The 19,986-nt window shown below is 44.0% G+C and overlaps 1 protein-coding gene across 1 annotated transcript in view; it reads right to left on the bottom strand.

The window, feature by feature from the left end:
- Nucleotides 1-458: 458 nt before the first annotated feature.
- Nucleotides 459-19,986, bottom strand: part of LOC120028398 (protein KIAA0100-like) — a 28,187-nt gene continuing 8,659 nt past the window's right edge. The window contains exons 18-33 of the mRNA XM_038973630.1: nt 19,462-19,768; nt 17,818-17,975; nt 17,454-17,660; nt 16,767-16,866; nt 14,686-14,865; nt 14,292-14,413; nt 13,780-13,935; nt 13,424-13,545; nt 13,058-13,238; nt 12,699-12,785; nt 11,570-11,680; nt 11,245-11,380; nt 10,393-10,520; nt 10,002-10,103; nt 9,157-9,291; nt 459-2,688 (exon numbers count right to left, since the gene is read on the bottom strand). Coding sequence (XP_038829558.1) covers nt 2,500-2,688; nt 9,157-9,291; nt 10,002-10,103; nt 10,393-10,520; nt 11,245-11,380; nt 11,570-11,680; nt 12,699-12,785; nt 13,058-13,238; nt 13,424-13,545; nt 13,780-13,935; nt 14,292-14,413; nt 14,686-14,865; nt 16,767-16,866; nt 17,454-17,660; nt 17,818-17,975; nt 19,462-19,768 — 2,421 coding nt within the window. The 3' untranslated portion in view covers nt 459-2,499. The remainder of the gene's footprint in view (nt 2,689-9,156; nt 9,292-10,001; nt 10,104-10,392; nt 10,521-11,244; nt 11,381-11,569; nt 11,681-12,698; nt 12,786-13,057; nt 13,239-13,423; nt 13,546-13,779; nt 13,936-14,291; nt 14,414-14,685; nt 14,866-16,766; nt 16,867-17,453; nt 17,661-17,817; nt 17,976-19,461; nt 19,769-19,986) is intronic.

Here is a 19,986-nt window from a genome sequence, read left to right as displayed (position 1 = left end):
CTGATAACTTAATAGATAGGTGTAGACTACGTCTGAATATCTCTTACCTTGTGTTTACTTGAGTTGCTGCCCATCACATTGCTTGGTAAACCTCGATCAACCACACATCATTATTTTCCCAATTGGTTAGTTTAAACACTGTCTTACAATGCCTTGTAAAACATCAAGCGCACATTCCTGACCCGCCATGACTGAAAAGCGCGCAGGGTGGGTCTGATCATCTCGAGACGAATGATAACCTCACATTCGATGGTGTTCTACAGAAGGCGAAATTCTGCTCCAGTTAACCCTGTCAGATGAACGATCAAATCAGCCACTCACACTCCACTGGAATAACGGCTAAAATCAAAACTCCACATTTCTGTTAACCAATCATCCATCTATTTATAATTACGAAATAAATGATAAATTGACGGTGTAGTGACCGTCTGAGAACATACATGATACATTCAGCTATAAGAGACATTAGAACTATTTTATTGATAAAAATGTAGTTACATATATGGTGCTCATTTCATTGAGCTATAATCAATTTTTCTTGAAATATTTTGACAGAATTATTTGACATCTTGCACTTTAAGGAAGCTGTAACTGAATAACAAACTCAGTAGGTGTAGGTACAGTTGTGATTGAAAAGAAATAACCATGGTTACAAAAATATCTGAAAATACTTTGCTTAAAAAGTGCTGTAGTGTTAAAATTTCAAAACATTATCAAGACAAGCTGCAACAAAATTATTTTTGCAGAGACTATCAAAGCTGACAGAATAACTGCCATAAAATAGAAAACAAGAACATATTTTTGCTGCTCGGTTGTGATATATCACACAGATATGTTTAGGAACTGCAGTATAAAACTTAAGTCTGCTGTGGCATATATGTTGTTGGAGAAGTCTCATGCAGGGTACCAAATTATATATTTGTGTTCTTTTATAGGGATGCACTTCCCAGTCAGTGTTACAGTATCATACAGACTTGAGTAAAATCCCAACGCTATAATAAAAGCACAAGGCTAGAATATCATATATCATTACAGTACTAGTGAATATATCAATATATCATTACAGCACTAGTGAATATATCAATATATCAACATATCATTACAGTACTAGTGAATATATCAATATATCATTACAGTACTAGTGAATATATCAATATATCATTACAGTACTAGTGAATATATCAATATATCATTACAGTACTAGTGAATATATCAATATATCAATACAGTACTAGTGAATATATCAATATATCATTACAGTACTAGTGAATCAGGCATTTCTAACTGTTGCAACAGACAGCATTTCTATGGTTGTCAAGGTACTTTAATTTGAGATGAAAATGTTTTACAATCTACCGGATATACATTTGTTTGAGGATACAATATTCCTGAACCAGCAGGAAACGATGCTCTCAACAAATCACATTAGCTGCATCTTAAATGGCATCCTATCCAATATATAGTGCACTACTTCGGCATCCTATCCTCTAAAGTAGTGAACTATATAGGGAAGAGGGTGCCATTTGAGACAGTCAGTCAACATATAAACTATGAAATGTTCTAATTGATTTACAGGGGAAATGAGCAGACAGTGAAACTAAAAAAATACCCATCACCCCAGTCATGCTATTAATGCAACAAGTATAGGCTGCTCATTCTGAAAGTTCAGGACAATGCGTGATGCATTGAATGAAAATGAAATGTTTACTGTATGGCACAAAAAACTAAAACAAGAAAACAAAGATACATTTGGTCAATAAGACCCTGGTATGTTTTTAGCAGAGAAGTGGGTCCCGTATCCATAACACCTCTTAGAAAAAGAGTACTGATCTAGGATCAGTTGTGATTTTTAGATCATAACAAATACAATTATATGGACAGGAGGGGATATGATCCTAGATCAGCACCCCTACTCAGACACATTGAATACGGGCCCTGGTCATACATGAAAATACATGCTTCATTGGATAGCAGTTGAGAGAATTCTTAGACACTTTCTATATAGTTTTATACGTTCAAATATGGCCTGGAGTAGTTTAACCTAAAATAAGAAATTTCAGCCATCGTGGGCCATATTTAATTGGCTGGCGTGCCGGACTTGGCTCGCAGGCCGTAGTTTGTCCCCCTCCAGGTAAGAAAGAACAGGGTGTGTTTTATTATCAGTCTCTGTTCCCCATAATGACCTGCTACCTCCATCTTCACACCAGAGCATACAGTATTTGACCAGGTCAAGTGTCATCAGATAATACGCTAGTAAAGACATTGACCTCTCCATGATTCCCTGGGCTGGGTGTGTGCTACTGTAGCTGCCATAGACTGCATCCCAAATGGCACCCTATTCTCTATACAGTACACTACTTCTGACCAGGAACCATAGGGCCCTGTTCGAAAGTAGTTCACTATGTGGGGTATAGGGTGCCATTTGGGACACTTCCATAGACTAGAGCGCAGTGGTCCAGTACAGTACTGGTTCAGTGTGAGTTTATGTAGGCCTATGGGTCACTTGCGTCGGCTGAAGATGCTCTTCTTGCTGGAGCTCTTGTCTGAGCTGCTGAGACCGATGAGGAGTCGGGCCTTCTCATCCTCCTCCTGCTGCTGTTGCATGCTACTGTCTGACTTCCCCTCAAACGCCTTGCTCCGAGAGTCAGAGCCCGACGCCGGCTTCAGACGCAGCTTCTCCTTTATCATCTACACAGAGGGAGAGGAGGACACATGTCATAGGTCACTTCAGAAAATATGAAATAACATATGGTTCAAGAACTCCTTTACCATCTATGGATGTGAAAAGGAAAAAGTGAGAAATATATAGGACATATGACTGAAGTAACCTATACATAGTTCTATATTGTGACAGCTTTAGGCAGGGATTTTTTTATTTTTATTTAACCAGGTAAGCTAGTTGAGAACAAGTTCTCATTTACAACTGCGACCTGGCCAAGATAAAGCAAAGCAGTGTGACAGAAACAACAACACAGAGTTACATGGAATAAACAAGCGTACAGTCAATAACACAATAGAAAAAAAAGAAAGTCTATATACAGTGTGTGCAAATGGCATGAGGAGGTATGGCAATAAATAGGCCATAGTAGCAAATTAATTACAATTTAGCAGAGTAACACTGGAGTGATAGATGAGCAGATGATGATGAGCAGATGGTGGTGTGTAAGTAGTGATACTGGTGTGCAAAAGAGCAGCAAAGTAAATAAAACAATATGGGGATGAGGTAGGTAGGTAGATTGGGTGGGCTATTTACAGATGGACTATGTACAGCTGCAGCGATCGGTTAGCTGCTCAGATAGCTGATGTTTAAAGTTAGTGAGGAAAATGTAAGACTCCAGCTTCAGCGATTTTTGCAATTCGTTCCAGTCACTGGCAGCAGAGAACTGGAAGGAAAGGCGGCCAAAGGAAGTGTTGGCTTTGGGGATGACCAGTGAGATATATCTGCTGGAGCGCGTGCTACGGGTGGGTGTCGTTATCGTGATCAGTGAGCTGAGATAAGGCAGAGTTTTACCTAGCATAGACTTGTAGATGACCTGGAGCCAGTGGTTCTGGCAACGAATATGTAGCGAGGGCCAGCCAACTAGAGCATATAGGTCGCAGTGGTGGATGGTATAAGGCGCTTTGGTAACAAAACGGATGGCACTGTGATAGACTACATCCAATTCTCTGAGTAGAGTGTTGGAGGCTATTTTGTAAATTACATCGCCGAAGTCAAGGATCGGTAGGATAGTCAGTTTTACTAGGTTAAGTTTGGCGGCGTGAGTGAAGGAGGCTTTGTTGCGAAATAGAAAGCCGATTCTAGATTTGATTGGAGATGTTTGATATGAGTCTGGAAGGAGAGTTTACAGTCTAGCCAGACACCTAGGTATTTGTAGTTGTCCACGTATTCTAGGTCAGAACCGTCCAGAGTAGTGATGCTAGTTGGGCAGGCGGGTGCGGGCAGCGAACGGTTGAAAAGCATGCATTTGGTTTTGCTAGCGTTTAAGAGCAGTTGGAGGCCACGGAAGGAGTGTTGTATGGCATTGAAGCTCGTTTGGAGGTTAGTTAACACAGTGTCCAAAGAAGGGCCAGATGTATACAGAATGGTGTCGTCTGCATAGAGGTGGATCAGGGAATCACCCGCAGCAAGAGCGACATCGTTGATTTATACAGAGAAAAGAGTCGGCCCGAGAATTGAACCCTGTGGTACCCCCATAGAGACTGCCAGCGGTCCGGACAACAGGCCCTCCGATTTTACACACTGAACACTATCTGCGAAGTAGTTGGTGAACCAGGCGAGGCAGTCATTTGAGAAACCAAGGCTATTGAGTCTTCCAATAAGAATACAGTGATTGACAGAGTCGAAAGCCTTGGCCAGGTCGATGAAGATGGCTGCACAGTACTGTCTTTTATCGATGGCGGTTATGATATCATTTAGTACCTTGAGCGTGGCTGAGGTGCACCCGTGACCAGCTCGGAAACCGGATTGCACAGCGGAGAAGGTACAGTGGGATTAGAAATGGTCAGTGATCGGTTTATTAACTTGGCTTCCAAAGACTTTAGAAAGGCAGGGCAGGATGGATATAGGTCTGTAACAGTTTGGGTCTAGAGTGTCACCTCCTTGGAAGTAGGGGTTGACCGCGGCAGCTTCAAATCTTTAGGGATCTCGGACGAAATGAAAGAGGTTGAACAGACTGGTAATAGGGGTTGCAACAATGGCTGCGGATAATTTTAGAAAGAGGGTCCAGATTGTCTAGCCCAGCTGATTTGTACGGGTCCAGGTTTTGCAGCTCTTTCAGAACATCTGCGATCTGGATTTGGGTGAAGGAGAAGTTGGGGAGGCTCGGCAAGTAGCTGCGAGGGGTGTGGAGCTGTTGGCCGGGGTTGGGGTAGCCAGGAGGAAAGCATGGCCAGCCGTAGAGAAATGCTTATTGAAATGTTCAATTATCATGGATTTATCGGTGGTGACCGTGTCGCCTAGCCTCAGTGCAGTGGGCAGCTGGGAGGAGGTGCTCTTGTTCTCCATGGACTTTAGTGTCCCAAAACTTTTTGGAGTTAGAGCTACAGGATGCAAATTTCTGTTTGAAAAAGCTAGCCTTTGCTTTCCTGACTGACTGTCTGTATTGGTTCCTGACTTCCCTGAACAGTTGCATATCGCAGGGACTATTCGATGCTATTGCAGTCCGTCACAGGATGTTTTTGTGCTGGTCAAGGTCAGCAGTGAACCAAGGGCTATATATGTTCTTAGTTCTACATTTTTTGAAAGGGGCATGCTTATTAAGATGGTGAGGAAATTACTTTTAAAGAGCAACCAGGCATCCTCGACTGACGGGATGAGGTCAATATCCTTCCAGGATATCTGGGCCAGGTCGATTAGAAAGGCCTGCTCGCAGAAGTGTTTTCGGGAGCGTTTGACAGTGATGAGGGGTGGTCGTTTGACCTCGGACCCATAGCGGATGCAGACAATGAGGCAGTGATCGCTGAGATCCTGATTGAAAACAGCAGAGATGTATTTGGAGGGCAAGTTGGTCAGGATAATATCTATGAGGGTGCCCATGTTAAACAGATTTAGGGTTGTACCTGGTGGTTTCCTTGATAATTTGTGTGAGATTGAGGTCATCTAGCTTAGATTGTAGGACTGCTGGGGTGTTAACTTCTTTGGGGTAGGGGGCAGTATTTTCACGTCCGGATGAAAAGCGTGCCCAGAGTAAACTGCCTGCTACTCAGGCCCAGAAGCTAAGATATGCATATTATTAGTAGATTTGGATTGAAAACACTCCGAAGTTTCTAAAACTGTTTGAATGATGTCTGTGAGTATAACAGAACTCATATGGCAGGCAAAAACCTGAGAAATAAAATCCAACCAGGAAGTGGGAAATCTGAGGTTTGTAGTTTTTCAACTCTTTGCTTATCCAAGATACAGTGGAAATGGGGTCATATTGCACTTCCTAAGGCTTCCACTAGATGTCAACAGTCTTTAGAACCTTGTTTGAGGCTTCTACTGTGAGGTGGGGGCGAATGAGAGGGGAATGAGTCAGAGGTCTGCCAGAGAGCCACGAGCTGACCAGGCGCGTTCACGTGAGAGAGTTAGCTTGCGTTCCATTGCATTTCTGAAGACAAAGGAATTCTCCGGTTGGAACATTATTGAAGATTTATGTTAAAAACATTCTAAAGATTGATTCTATACATCGTTTGACATGTTTCTACGGACTGTAACGGAACTTTCTGACTTTGTCTGCACCTAGTGATCGCGCGTCATGAATTTTGATTACTGGACTAAACGCGCTAACAAAAAGGAGTTATTTGGACATAAATGATGGACTTTATCGAACAAAACAAACATTTATTGTGGAACTGGGATTGCTGGGAGTGCATTCTGATGAAGATCATCAAAGGTAATTGAATATTTATAATGCTATTTCTGGCTTCTGTTGACTCCAACATGGCGGATATCTGTTTGGCTTGATTTGTCGTCTGAGCGCCGTACTCAGATTATTGCATGGTGTGCTTTTTCCGTAAAGTTTTTTTGAAATCTGACACAGCGGTTACATTAAGGAGAAGTGGATCTAAAATTCCATGCATAACAGTTGTATCTTTTAGCAATATTTATTATGAGTATTTCTGTAAATTGATGTGGCTCTCTGCAAAATCACCGGATGTTTTGGAACTACTGAACATAACGCGCCAATGTAAACTCATATTTTTGGATATAAATATGAACTTTACCGAACAAAACATACATGTATTGTGTAACATGAAGTCCTATGAGTGTCATCTGATGAAGATCAAAGGTTAGTGATTAATTTTCTCTCTATTTCTGCTTTTTGTGACTCCTCTCTTTGGCTGGAAAAATGGCTGTGTTTTTCTATGACTTGGCTCTGACCTAACATAATCATTTGGTGTGCTTTCTTCGTAAAGCCTTTTTGAAATCGGACACTGTGGCTGGATTTACAACAAGTGTATCTTTAAAATGGTGTAAAATACTTGTATGTTTAAGGAATTTTAATTATGGGATTTCTGTTGTTTTGAATTTGGCGCCCTGCAGTTTCACTGGCTGTTGACGAGGTGGGACGCTACCATCCCACATACTCTAGAGAGGTTAAGCATATCCCAGTTTAGGTCACCTAACAGAACGAACTCTGAAGACAGATGGGGGGCAATCAATTCACATATGGTGTCCAGGGCACAGCTGGGAGCTGAGGGGGGATCTATAACATGCGGCAACAGTGAGAGACTTATTTCTGGAGAGATTAATTTTTAAAATTAGAAGCTCGAACTGTTTGGGCATAGACCTGGAGAGTATGACAGAACTTTGCAAGCTATCTCTGCAGTAGATTGCAACTCCTCCCCCTTTCTTGACGGAAAATGTTGTAGTTGGGTATGGAAATCGCAGAATCTTTGGTGGCCTTCCTACGCCAGGATTCAGACATGGCAAGGACATCGGGGTTGGCGGCGTGTGCTAAAGCAGTGAGTAAAACAAACTAAGGGAGGAGGCTTCTGATGTTAACATGCATGAAACCAAGGCATTTTTGATTACAGAAGTCAACAAATGAGTGCCTGGGGACACGCAGGGCCTGGTTTAACCTCCACATCACCCGAGGAACAGAGGAGGAGTAGGATGAGGGTACGGTAAAGGCTAGCAAAACTGGTCGTCTAGTGCGTTGGGGACAGAGAATAAAAGGAGCAGATTTCTGGGCGTGGTAGAATAGATTCAGGGCATAATGTGCAGACAGGGGTATGGTGGGGTGCGGGTACAGTGGAGGTAAGCCCAGGCACTGAGTGATGATAAGAGAGTTTGCATCTCTGGACATGCTGGTTATACTGGGAGAGGTCACCACATGTGTGGGAGGTGGGACAAAGGAGGTATCTAAGGCATGTACAGTGGGACTAGGGGCTCCGAAGTAAACTAAAACAATGATAATTATCCTAAACAACAGTATACAAGGCATATTGACATTTAAGAGAGACATAAAGCGAGGCATAAAGCAATCACAGGTGTTGATTGGGAGAGCTAGCTAAGTCAACAACGGTTAGGACAACAGCTAATCAGCTAAGTCAACAACAACAACAGGTGAAATGGCGATGAATGGGCAGAGAGAGTCGGTTAACTACACACAGGGCCTGAGTTCGGGGCTAGGGCCGACAGATAACCAAAGGTAAACAAAGTGGAGTACCCTGATATATGAACAGTCCAGCAGGCATCAGCCATGTAGCCAAGTGATTATAGGGTCCACTTTACAGCAATAGATGAAACAGGGAAGCAGCTAGCTAGTCGTTACTACGCTAGCACGCGGGAGACACAGCGTTTAAAGTTAGCAGTCCGGGGTAAGTAGAAGCGTCTGCTCCGTCGTCCGGCAAAGGCCGGTTGAAGGCATAGTTGATGGAATTACGTCTGCGGACCAGTCGTGGTGGTACGGCAGGGTGCCGTGTCAACGAAGGGACCGGGCCAGATGGCGAAAGAGGTATTGTAGTTGTGGGAATTTTGTTTTCTAGCCGGGAGAAGCGTCTGGCTCAGGGCTAGCTTCGGGGCTGGGTCACTCAGTTGAAGATAGCTAGCTGTGATGATCAATGGTCGGCAGGAATCTGGCGTTGTAGTGGAGAAAAACAGTCCGAGGCTGGCAGGTATTATCCAGGCTAAAAAAAGGCTAGCAGTGGCTAACAATAACTAAATGGCTAGTAACTTAGCTAATTAGCTGGCTACCTTTTGATGAACGTTTTGGCTATAGGGTCTAAAAAAATAATTGCGGATCCGTGTCACATTGAGTGAGGCGGGTTACCGGAAGGTATATTTAATTTAAAAATGGAAAAAGAGATTTATTTTTCAATTGGAATATATAAAAAAAAATACAAAAAGTAAACGAGAGGACAACAAACCACGTCTACACTGCTACGCCATCTTGGATTGGCATTTTGGCAGCTTGGAACATCATGATGGTAGAAGTGCCATTTTTGCCATCAAACTGCTACTGTAGGACATGACCATGTTGGTAATGAGAGAGGCCAGGGTTCTGTGCAGCACGGAGTAGGATGAAGGTGCCCCTATATGCTGACCCTGGGTTAGTTTGGCATATCCATAACTAATGGTCAAGGGGAGGCTGATCCAAGATCTGTATCTAGGCGAACTTCACCCCACAATGGTTGGGTTAGTAATAAGCGGGACAGGGTTCAGTGCAGTACCTGTGCTACAAGTGCTTTCCTGCTGTCCCTCTTAACAGCCATGGCAAAGTCCAGCCAGGTCCATGTGTTGTTGTGGTACTCCAGACAAGGTAGAACCAGGTTCAGATCCTTCCAGTCAACACTGCTTTTCTCTCCCTATGTGGACACACAAGCACACAATACATAATGAAACTGCATTGTTTGGGAGTTAAAAAGTACAACAGTTGTTCAAATAATTCTACAATAATCATACCTTCATTACATGTCTGTGTTCATTTATCTCCCATTTAATGATATTACATATTCATACACGAATATTACATTTTCAATATTAAACATTTAGATTTATTAAACATTTACTCAAATCAGCTATGGGATTTTGTAATCTGGAAGCCAATGCTGTCATTGGAAAATACGATTATTTTGCAAATCCCTGAATACATGAAATTGAAAAATCGGGGGATTATAAACGACGTCCAAGTCACAAACAAGCCAACAGTGTGTGAAGGTTTACATATACAAACAGATAAAACACATGACAACACCAGATATTGAGGTATTTTTTCCAGTCTGAGAACAAAACATGTGACCTGGTATGGGGTCAACACAGAATCATGACGACATCTCTCTTCGAGGGGAATGTATATTTATGAACTCACTGACACACCGACATGTATATAGAATCAATAAATGGCTTGAATCAAAGCATTGAGTACCGTTCTCCTTTAGCTAGTTGTAAAATCCAGACCATTTCCAGATTTTCCAGAAATCCCGGTTGGAAGAAATCCGGGAATTATCCAACCGGGAAATTTTCTGTAAAATGTGCGGAATTTTGCTACCTTTAACTTCAGCACAGTGATACCTACCTTATAGCTGACACACAGGGGAACCTGGGGGATCTTGATGTAGATGAAGGAGTTATTCATGGCTGCTCTTTCCTTCATCTTGTCGATGTCATCTACAGGATGCTAGGTAGGGAAATAAGACATACTTTGATTTCAATACAGTATGGAAGACCTAAGGCTGCGTCTGAAATGGCACCCTAAATATTCATCATAGTTCACTACTTTTAAACAAGACCCATAGAGCGCTGGTCAAAATAAGTATATAACGAGAAAGTTGGGAAGTGCTTGTGAAAACAACGAGCCAATTACCCCAGCAGATGTAGCTGGGTGGCAACGTAGTACGGCTTTATGAACATTGGGGATACATCAACACAAAGATACATATTTTATAATTTCTCATAAAAAAAAATACCTCAACAGCCTTTCGGAAGGACCTCCTGACCCCAGAGGTTCGGTTCAAGCCCTGGGTGACCCCTTTGCTGGGGCCCATGACCCCCATGGTGTCCTCCGAGAGCTGCCGAGGCTTGATGACAGGCATGCCTGAGATACAATTTACATTAGTCATTTAGCGGACACTCTTACACAGAGTGATTTACAAGTCAGTGCATTCAACTAAGTGTAGTAGGAAAAACAACCACATATCATAGTAATTGTAGTTATACATCCTTCTTTGAAATAGCCACAATCAGTAGAACCAGTGCCAGGAAGAAAAACAAGTGTGGATGTGAGTGCAAGAAAGACAGCAGCAGCACCACCACGGCCTCTGAATGACTCCACCACCCCTCAGAGTCCACACCCTATACTCCTGTAACTCTCCAAAATGTCCAATAAGGCACCCTATCCCCTTTAAAGTGCACTACTTTTGACCAGGGTCATAGTGCACTATGTAGGGAATAGGTTGCCATGTGGGATGCACAGTCTCACACAGACCTAGGCTATTAATAGCCACCAAGGGTGACACAGCAACTACCAATCCAATACCATGTGTGGTATTGAAGAGCTGGCAACGATAATGGAAACTAATATTGATTGGTTGGGTGGAGAGAGGTGTGTATTTCAGGCTGGTCAACATGTAGAGGATGGATGGAGACTTGAGGGCAAGTGAACGTATATAGTACAGCATAATGGTTGCACGTCAATAACTGGTAAGTAAGTAAGCCCAGTCCGAGTAAGAATGGCCCCTAGGGCAGGCACCTATCTTCTGTTTCTGTAGCTTGATGTACTCCCCCTGGACAGGATGCTAGCAGGTAGAGGCAATACACACCAGTTGTGACCATTCGGGACTTGTCCTCCTCATCAGCAACTTCCTCCTCCTCCACATTCCTTCCTGGGAAGAAGAATCCCATCATCCTTTTGAAGAACTGGTACATGAGCTGGATGGTGAGAGGAACCACGTTCACCTGGCGACACAAACAGATAACAGAGAAACACTATCTACCTGTATGCTCCCAATGCTTTCATAATTAAAAAGGTTACGATCACGTTAACACATCTCTAATGTTATGATCACATATGTTATGATATCTTCAGTGTTATGATCAAACACGTTAACACATCTCAAATGTTATGATCACATGCTTCCTCCTCACCTCAAAGTGCTCCTTGACTGAGATGCCTCCCACAGGGGGGCGGACCTTACTGAAGATGCGCAGAGCAAACTGACGGCCAGACTGACACGGGCTCTGTGGACGCAACACCACCTAGGAGACAGGTTTCATGAAGTTAAGTCACAACACAGAGGCTGCATCCCAAATGGCCCCAAAAGTAGTGTACTATATAGGGAATACGGTGTCATTCAGGACGCAGTCAAAATAACCACTGAAATAATGCCATGCTCCTAACTGCTGATTCATGAAGCAACACAAAAATATATTTAATGTAATTTAGGAAAACAATTTAATTCAGAATACAGCATATTCTGTAAAGACAATCAAATGATTCTGAAATGCGTCCATACAGCATGAATGGTGAGCAGGAGGATAAATGAATCAATTCATGGATTTTTCCTCCCATATGAACAGGAAAACATTTGGAAAACAAACCTGACTTACACAGCGACGTAAGACATGGTACCGTAAAACATTCAGATGACGGTGCAAATGCAGTGAGAAGCACGCAATAAGAGGAAGGACTGGAGGTGGGCATTGGAATGACCCAGTCCATGGTGGACATGCAATGTTGAATAACAAATGATACGTCCCAAATGGCACCCTAATCCATGAATAATGCACTACTATTAACCAAGGCCTCTGGTCAAAAGTAGTGGACTATGTAGGGAATAGGGTGTCATTTGGGACACATCCATTATATTCTGAGAGGGATTTCCGTGATGCTGACTGGATGATGAGCATGATGGTGTCAACAACAGTGACATGAACACCCAGTTACTGTACCAGCACCATACATACCCTCACATGCTGCACATAGGAAACCAAGTAGAGAGTTATCAACACAAGCAAACACTGCTTTAGAGGTCTTTGTGAGCACATTTTGGGTGCAATAGGATCTGGAATCATTGGATCAGTAACAGCAGGATGGAAACTTCTTGTTTCTGACAAAAGACTGAAAAAACTCAACAAAAAGGCTTGTACTATCCAGAGATCCCTTTCAGAGGCAATATTTGTAAGCTTCACAGGTTCATAGCACCACCGGTTGTAAAAATGAGCTGTTGACTGCCCTTACCAAAGAAAAGGTCAGAGATAAACATCATTTCCTGACCTTGTATGCAGCGTTGGGGAGCAGGTTGTTCATGGTGAACCAGCCCAGTTCCAGGAGATGCTCTGCTGTGTCGTCTGACTTGTTCAGCTGTGGAAGGAGACAGTTTAACAGATGTTTAGCATCAACATCAGGGCCCGCATTCATAAAGTGTCTCAGAGTAAGAGTACTAATCTAGGATCAGGTACCCCTTGTCCATGTCTTATTATCTAAAAGGCAAAACAGATCCTATTTCAGCACTCCTAATCTGGGACTTTTTGTGAATATGGGCCTAGCTCTCTAGCTGAAGCAAAGTATCAAAAGAGTTATGTTCATCTCCTTGTTAGGACAGAGCAGCAGTGTCCTCCCTGCCCCCTGCCCACCTTGCTGTACATGAACCTCTGCAGCTCCAGCTCAGCGATGCCCAGCTGTCCATCCTCCTCAGTGAGACACCAGCGGGCCTGGGCAAAGCAGATCTCTGTCCTGCGAACCACACTCACGTCCTCCGGCGGCTTACGCAGCTCCAGCTTATTGGTCCTCTGCAGCTGGAAGTCTTTAAAACATCTGGGAGCAGAGTGACATGCAGGGAAGAACACAGAAGAGGATGAGTCAGTATTCTTAGAAAGTATCTCAGAACTTCCCATGGCTGGCCGAGTAGTTTTCCTAGGCATTGAAAAGATGGTGTGGTGAAAGTGTTCGGTAGTTTGACTTGGCATTGAATGGTGTGTCTGTGGCAGTGTTGGGCTGACCTGATGAGGATGTTGAGCTCCTCACTCTTCATCTGCATGTCAGTCTTCTCCTGATTGAGCTGGTTCTGCAACCTCACGTTGATCTCTGACAGCTCATCTCCTCTCAGATCCTCAGGCTGGGCCTGGAGGGGTCACACCACACAGGTCAAATACACAAGTAGATATTTCAGTGCTTTGGGGTTCGTAACTGAGGGATGTGTTTTAATCCCTCTCTAGATTATAATTGGATGAAGTAAACTAGAGGAATTACCTTCACCTTTGGTTTTCACCTCACAAGGAACAGTGCTGAAATCAGCCATTGCCTCGCCACACAGGGCCTATGAGAAGAGTGTGAGTCAGTCCGTCCAATGGCTCACCCTGATATTGGAGTAGATCTGTTTCTCCAGGCGTCTGATCTGGGCCACGTGCTGCCTGACGGCCTCCTGCAGGTGTAGAATGCTGCTGCGCTGCTCCTCTGGGTTACTGGAGATCTCCAGCTGGAAACGCACTCGCTGCTTCTTCTCACTGTGCTCCTGAGGACAGAGGCCACACACAACATGGTCAGAGGGTAGGACACAAGGCATCCCAAAAGGCGCTATTCCCTCTTTTTCCTATTTAGAACCCTGGTCAAAAGTAATGCACTACATAGGGAATATCATGCCATTTGGGACGCATAAGGGACTTGTACAGTGCAGAGACCTCAGCTATCATACAGTAGGGGTGAATCCAAACTTCCACTCAAGTACAATTTTCACTTCGTCTCCCACTGACCTCAATACATGACTAAGTGAAAATTCGACTTTAGTGGAAGTTAGGATTTGCCCCGTATACAGTTGCAAATGCGATAGGACAAACAACTGCCTAGTCAGATGTTGAGGCATCTCGTTACCTTGCGTTTGGGCTCAACGTGCAGCAGTAGGTTGTTGACGATGTCCAGGATCATAGCATACTGCACAGGGTTGGTGGAGATCTCCAGGTCATGGTGAATGAGGGTGAAGGTGTCCACAGCCCCTGATAGTGAAGTGGGGGGAAAGACACCAAGTCGAAAGGCTCAAGCCTTTACACTCAATAACACGACAGCAACATTGTCAGCATGTTCTGACACTGTATTTGAGGATGTCGGCTGCCTCACAGAATTAAATAGAACATTAGAATGGACTTTGGCATCCAAACAACAGGATTCAATTCAGGAAAAAGTTCATTATAGAAACTGATCAAATTTAAAATATTGTATCAAATGTTGTATAAAATAGTGCATATATGAGCTCTATGGGGTGCCTTACCAGCTTGTTTTTTCAGCAGGTCTTCCTTCTCGTTGCGCCGTATCTCTGGGGGTTTGATCTGCGTGGCCAGCTCAGGGTCGATGTCGTGGCTGTAGCCGATGTAGTACATGCGACAGCTGCAACGAGAGATGATACGCTGGACCTGCTGGGTGTCATTCACCTGGGCCGGCTGGTTCCAGTCTGGATACACAGAACAGAGAGGAAGTGTTACATTTACCGTGACACATAAGTTAAAGTGTAAATACACCACTTAAAAAAGTCTTAAGTGCCACGATGATGTTAACTACAGAACATAAAAATGTTCAGTTTACACATACAGTGCATTCGGAAAGTATTTAAAACCCGTGACTTTTTCCACATTTTGTTATGTTACAGCCTTGTTCTAAAATTGATTAAATCGATGTTTTCCCTCATCAATCTACACACAATACCAAAGCAAAAACAAGTTTTTAGAAATGTTAGCAACTTTATAAAAAATTAAAAAGTTGAAATATCACATTTACATAAGTCTTCAGACCCTTTACTCAGTACTTTGTTGAAGCACCTTTGGCAGTGTTTACAGCCTCAAGTCTTCTTCTATATGACGCTACAAGCTTCGCACATCTGTATATGGGGAGTTTCTCCCATTCTTCTCAAGCTCTGTCAGGTTGCATGGGGAGCGTCGCTGCACAGCTATTTTCAGGTCTCTCCAGAGATGTTCGATTGGGTTCAAGTCCGGACGTTGGCTGGGCCACTCAAGGACATTCAGAGACTTGTCTGGAAACACTCCTGCGTTGCCTTGGCTGTGTGCTTAGGGTTGTTGTCCTGATGAAAGATGAACCTTCGCCCCAGTCTGAGGTCCTGAGCAGGTTTTCATCAAGGATCTGTCTGTACTTTGCGCCGTTCATCTTTCTCTCGATCCTGACTAGTCTCCCAGCCCCTGCCGCTGAAAAACATCCCCACAGCATGATGCTGCCACCCCCATGCTTCACCATAGGGATGGTGCCAGGTTTCTTCCAGACGTGATGCTTGGCATTCAGGCCAAAAAGTTCAATCTTGGTTTCATTAGACCAGAATCTTGTTTCTCATGTTTTGAGAGTCCTTTAAGTACCTTTTGGCAAACTCCAAGTGGGCTGTCATGTGCCTTTTACTGAGGAATGGCTTCCGTTAGGCCACTCTACCATAAAGGCCTAATTAGTGGAGTACTGCAGAGATGGCTGTCCTTCTGGAAGGTTCTCCCATCTCCACAGAGGAACTCTGGAGCTCTGTCAGAGTGACCATCGGGTTCTTTGTCACTTCCCTGACCAAGGCCCTTCTCCCACGATTGCTCAGTTTGGCCGGGCAGCCAGCTCTAGGAAGAGTCTTGGTGGTTCCAAACTTTTTCCGATTAAGAATGATGGAGGCCACTGTGTTCTGGGGGATCTTCAATGCTACAGACATTTTTTGGTACCCTTCCCCAGATCTTTCCCTCGAAACAATCCTGTCTTGGAGCTCTATGGACAATTCCTTTGACCGAACGGCTTGGTTTTTGCTGTGACATGCACTGTCAACTGTGGGACCTTATATAGACAGGTGTGTGCCTTTCCAAATCATGTCCAATCAATTGAATGTACCACAGGTGGACTCCAATCAAGTTGTAGAAACATCTCAAGGATGATCAATGGAAACAGGATGCACATGAGCTCAATTTTGAGTCTCATAGCAAAGGGTATGAATAGTTATGTTAATAAGGTATGTTTTTTGTATTTTTAATAAATTTGCACAATAAAAAAAACAAAAACTTTTCTCTGTCATTATGAGGCATTGTGTGTAGATTGAGATAATTTTATTTCATCCATTTTAGAATGATGCTGTAACGTAACAAAATGTGGGGGGGAAAAATCAAGGGGTCTGAATACTTTCTGAATGCACTGTATGTAGACACTGGCATGGTGCTGGAGAATAATGAATATAATGAATAATGAATAAATCAATGTAAAAAAATATATGGAATTTCACATTAAGGAAAGATTCACATCAAGATGAGATTTTCAGCTTTGAAGGGCCAGGGTTTAAACATAGTGCATTTCATGAAGTAGAGTATGTGTGAAGAGCAGCAGTACCTGTTGTGGTGCTGACCATGCCTCCAACAGCCTGGCCACTCTCCATCAGCTCCAGCACTGAGTCCAGGTGACGCTGCCTGTGCTCCTCAATGTTTTTCACCTGCAGACGCACCATGCACAACCAAGGCAAAGACACACGGTCAAAGCTTAGACAGCACCATGAATCTGAAAGACACAAATATGCTCTCTACTATGCACCTACTATAAAAATACTCTGTCGTGCAACTTGGACTTGAGCCCGAATGTAAACCATAAACACATCATCATTCAATGCTACAGATGATCATTTATGGTAGTTCTTATTAAAGCTTTTTGGGTGACTTGACCAAATTCACATGGAAAAGTCAGCGTTATAGATCTGTCACTCATTGAAAGAAAGTCTAAGAAGCGGTAGATCTGTTCTATGCGCGCCATTTCTATGCTTCCCTTTTCTTAAGCTCCATTTTTGCGTCTTTTACTTTTGTTGTTTTGTACACCAGCTTCAAACAGCTGAAAATACAATATTTTTGGTTATGGAAAAGATTGTACGATCTATACCGCTGTGATCTATGATTCTCTACACTATACTTGCTTTATCACATAAACTGAAATTAGAAACTATTTGAATTTTAGCAATCAGGAAATGGCGGAGCGATTTCTGCATAGTGCATCTTTAGGAGCCTGTTAATAATGTTTTCACTGGCCCACCTCAAGCCACAACTGCCAGTCCTCCTGCTCTGAGGGGTTTGGCTCCATTGTGGCAAAGTACTGCATGCCGTCAAGCAGACAGGTCCAGGTGGTCTTCTGCTTGAGGGTGTCGCTGTACCAGGCCGGGTGGTGCTCACACTGCAGCAGCTGAGCCTTGGCAGCAGACACCAGCACGCAGCCAGCTGTCTCTGTGCCACGCAGCATCATCTACAGACAGACAGCAGAGCAGGATTATAACCTTGGGTCCTGTTAGCAAACATTGTTACATTTGGGGTCAAATAAAAGTGTGATTGGCCCACTGGGCTTTACAATCTTAATCCAATTTGCCATGAACCTAAACTCCCAGACTAGTTGTCAGTTGTACCTGACAGTTGACCAGCTCGATGAACCAGTTGCGGTTGTAGACGTCGTCTGTCTGGCAGGCAGCGATGCCACACAGTTGATCACTCACACCAGAGTCCTCCTCTGAGAACACCACAAACTTATCAGTCTCCTCAATCAGCTTCTGCAGCATGGACGTCCCTGCAGAGTGAGGAGGAAGGAAGAGTTGAAGAAACAGTCAGTAAATTATATTGAAAGACGCTTCATGTGGCCTGGCTGGCCTAGCAGTAATACTGCAGCCTCTAGCATACATACACTACATGACCAAAAGTATGTGGACACCTGCAAGTCAAACATCTCATTCCAAAATCATGGGCATTAATATGGAATTGGTCCCCCCTCTATCTTTCCACTAGATGTTGAAACATAGCTGCTGGGACTTGCTTCCATTCAGCCACAAGAGCATTAGTGATGTTGCGCGATTAGGCCTGGCTCGCAGTCGGCGTTCCAATTCATCCCAAAGGTTTTCGACGGGGTTGAGGTCAGAGCTCTGTGCAGGCCAGCCATGTTCTTCCCACAACGATCTGGATGTACCATTTCTGTATGGACCTCGCTTTGTGCACAGGGGCATTGTCACGGTGAAACAGAAAAAGGGCCTTCCCTAAACAGTTGCCACAAAGTTGGACGCAGAGAATCGTCTAGAATGTCATTGTATTCTGTAGCGTTAAGATTTCCCTTCACTGGAACTAAGGGGCCTAGCCCGAACCATGAAAACAGCCCCAGACCATTATTCCTCCTCCACCAAACTTTACAGTTGGCACTATGCATTGGGGCAGGTAGCTTTCACCTAGCATCCGCCAAACCCAGATTCGACCGTCGGACTGCTAGATGGTGAAGCGTGATTCATCACTCCAGAGAAAGCCTTTCCACTGCTCCAGAGTCCAATGGCGGCGAGCTTTACACCACTCCAGCCAACGCTTGTCATTGCGCATGGTAATCTTAGGCTTGTGTGCGGCTACTCGGCCATAGAAACCCATTTCATGAAGCTTCCGACGAACAGTTGTTGTGCTGTTCCTTCCAGAGGCCGTTTGGAACTCGGTACTGAGTGTTTTAACCGAGGACAGGCAATTTCTACACGCTACAGCACTTGGCGGTCCCGTTCTGTGAGCTTGTGTGACCTACCACTTCACGGCTGAGCTGTTGTTGCTCCTAGACCTTTCCACTTCACAATAACAGCACTTACAGTTGACCGGGGCAGCTCTAGCAGGACAGAAATCTGACGAACTAACTTATTGGAAAGGTGGCATCCTATGACGGTGCCACGTTGAAAGTCACCGAGCTCTCAGTAAGGGCAATCTATTGCCAATGTTTGTCTATGGAGATTGAATGGCTGTGTGCTCAATTTTATACACCTGTCAGCAACATGTGTGGCTGAAATCGCCGAATCCACTAATTTGAAGGGGTGTCCACATACCTTTGTATATACTGTATAGTGTATCTACAGTGTTGACATGGGTTGGAAACCGGCCTCGTGGCCTTTAACACATCATCCCTCTTTCTTTCCCCACTGTCATCCTCTATCACCATCTGTTCAACACAATCTGAAAATACCTTCAAAATATATATTTAAAAAGAAAATACCATCAACTTAGGCTGCACTTCAGTTACTCCAGGGGAAACATCCTACCTTCGTGCTGGCTCTTCTCAGGGCGGCTGGTGCTGGGCATGGTTGGGGTGGAGGGGGCCGTGCTGGGGCCGCCGGAGTAGTTGGACAAAGAGCGCTTGAGCTTCTTGGCAGCTTGCAATGTTGTGTCTATCCTCAGGCCCTTCAGAGCCTCTGTGGAGAGGTTCCGCTTGAGAACGGCTGCCTTCTTGTAGCCGTCGTACAGACCGAACGCTATGTTCCTGTTAGTGGTGGTCCAGGAGGCTCGCAGGTCAACCAGGCACAGCTTGTGGGTGTAGGGGGCATTCGCCTCATCTTTTGAGTTCCCCTCCTGTCACAATGTGAAACACCATTATTACGCTTCAGGTTTTTACAAGAGATCTAGCTTCACCTTTTGACTGGAGAACTACAAATGAAGGGTTGAGACACAGAGCCAGAACAAATAGAATTAATTTAAACCTCACTACAATGGTTAAGAAGCTACTGTGTGCATCCCAACTTGCACCCTATTGGCCCTGGTCAAAAGTAGTCAACGACATAGGGAATATG

Source organism: Salvelinus namaycush, chromosome 34 (assembly GCF_016432855.1).
Source record: "Salvelinus namaycush isolate Seneca chromosome 34, SaNama_1.0, whole genome shotgun sequence".
In the NCBI taxonomy this organism is placed as follows: Eukaryota; Metazoa; Chordata; class Actinopteri; order Salmoniformes; family Salmonidae; genus Salvelinus; species Salvelinus namaycush.
This window is presented reverse-complemented; position numbering and strand designations above follow the sequence as displayed.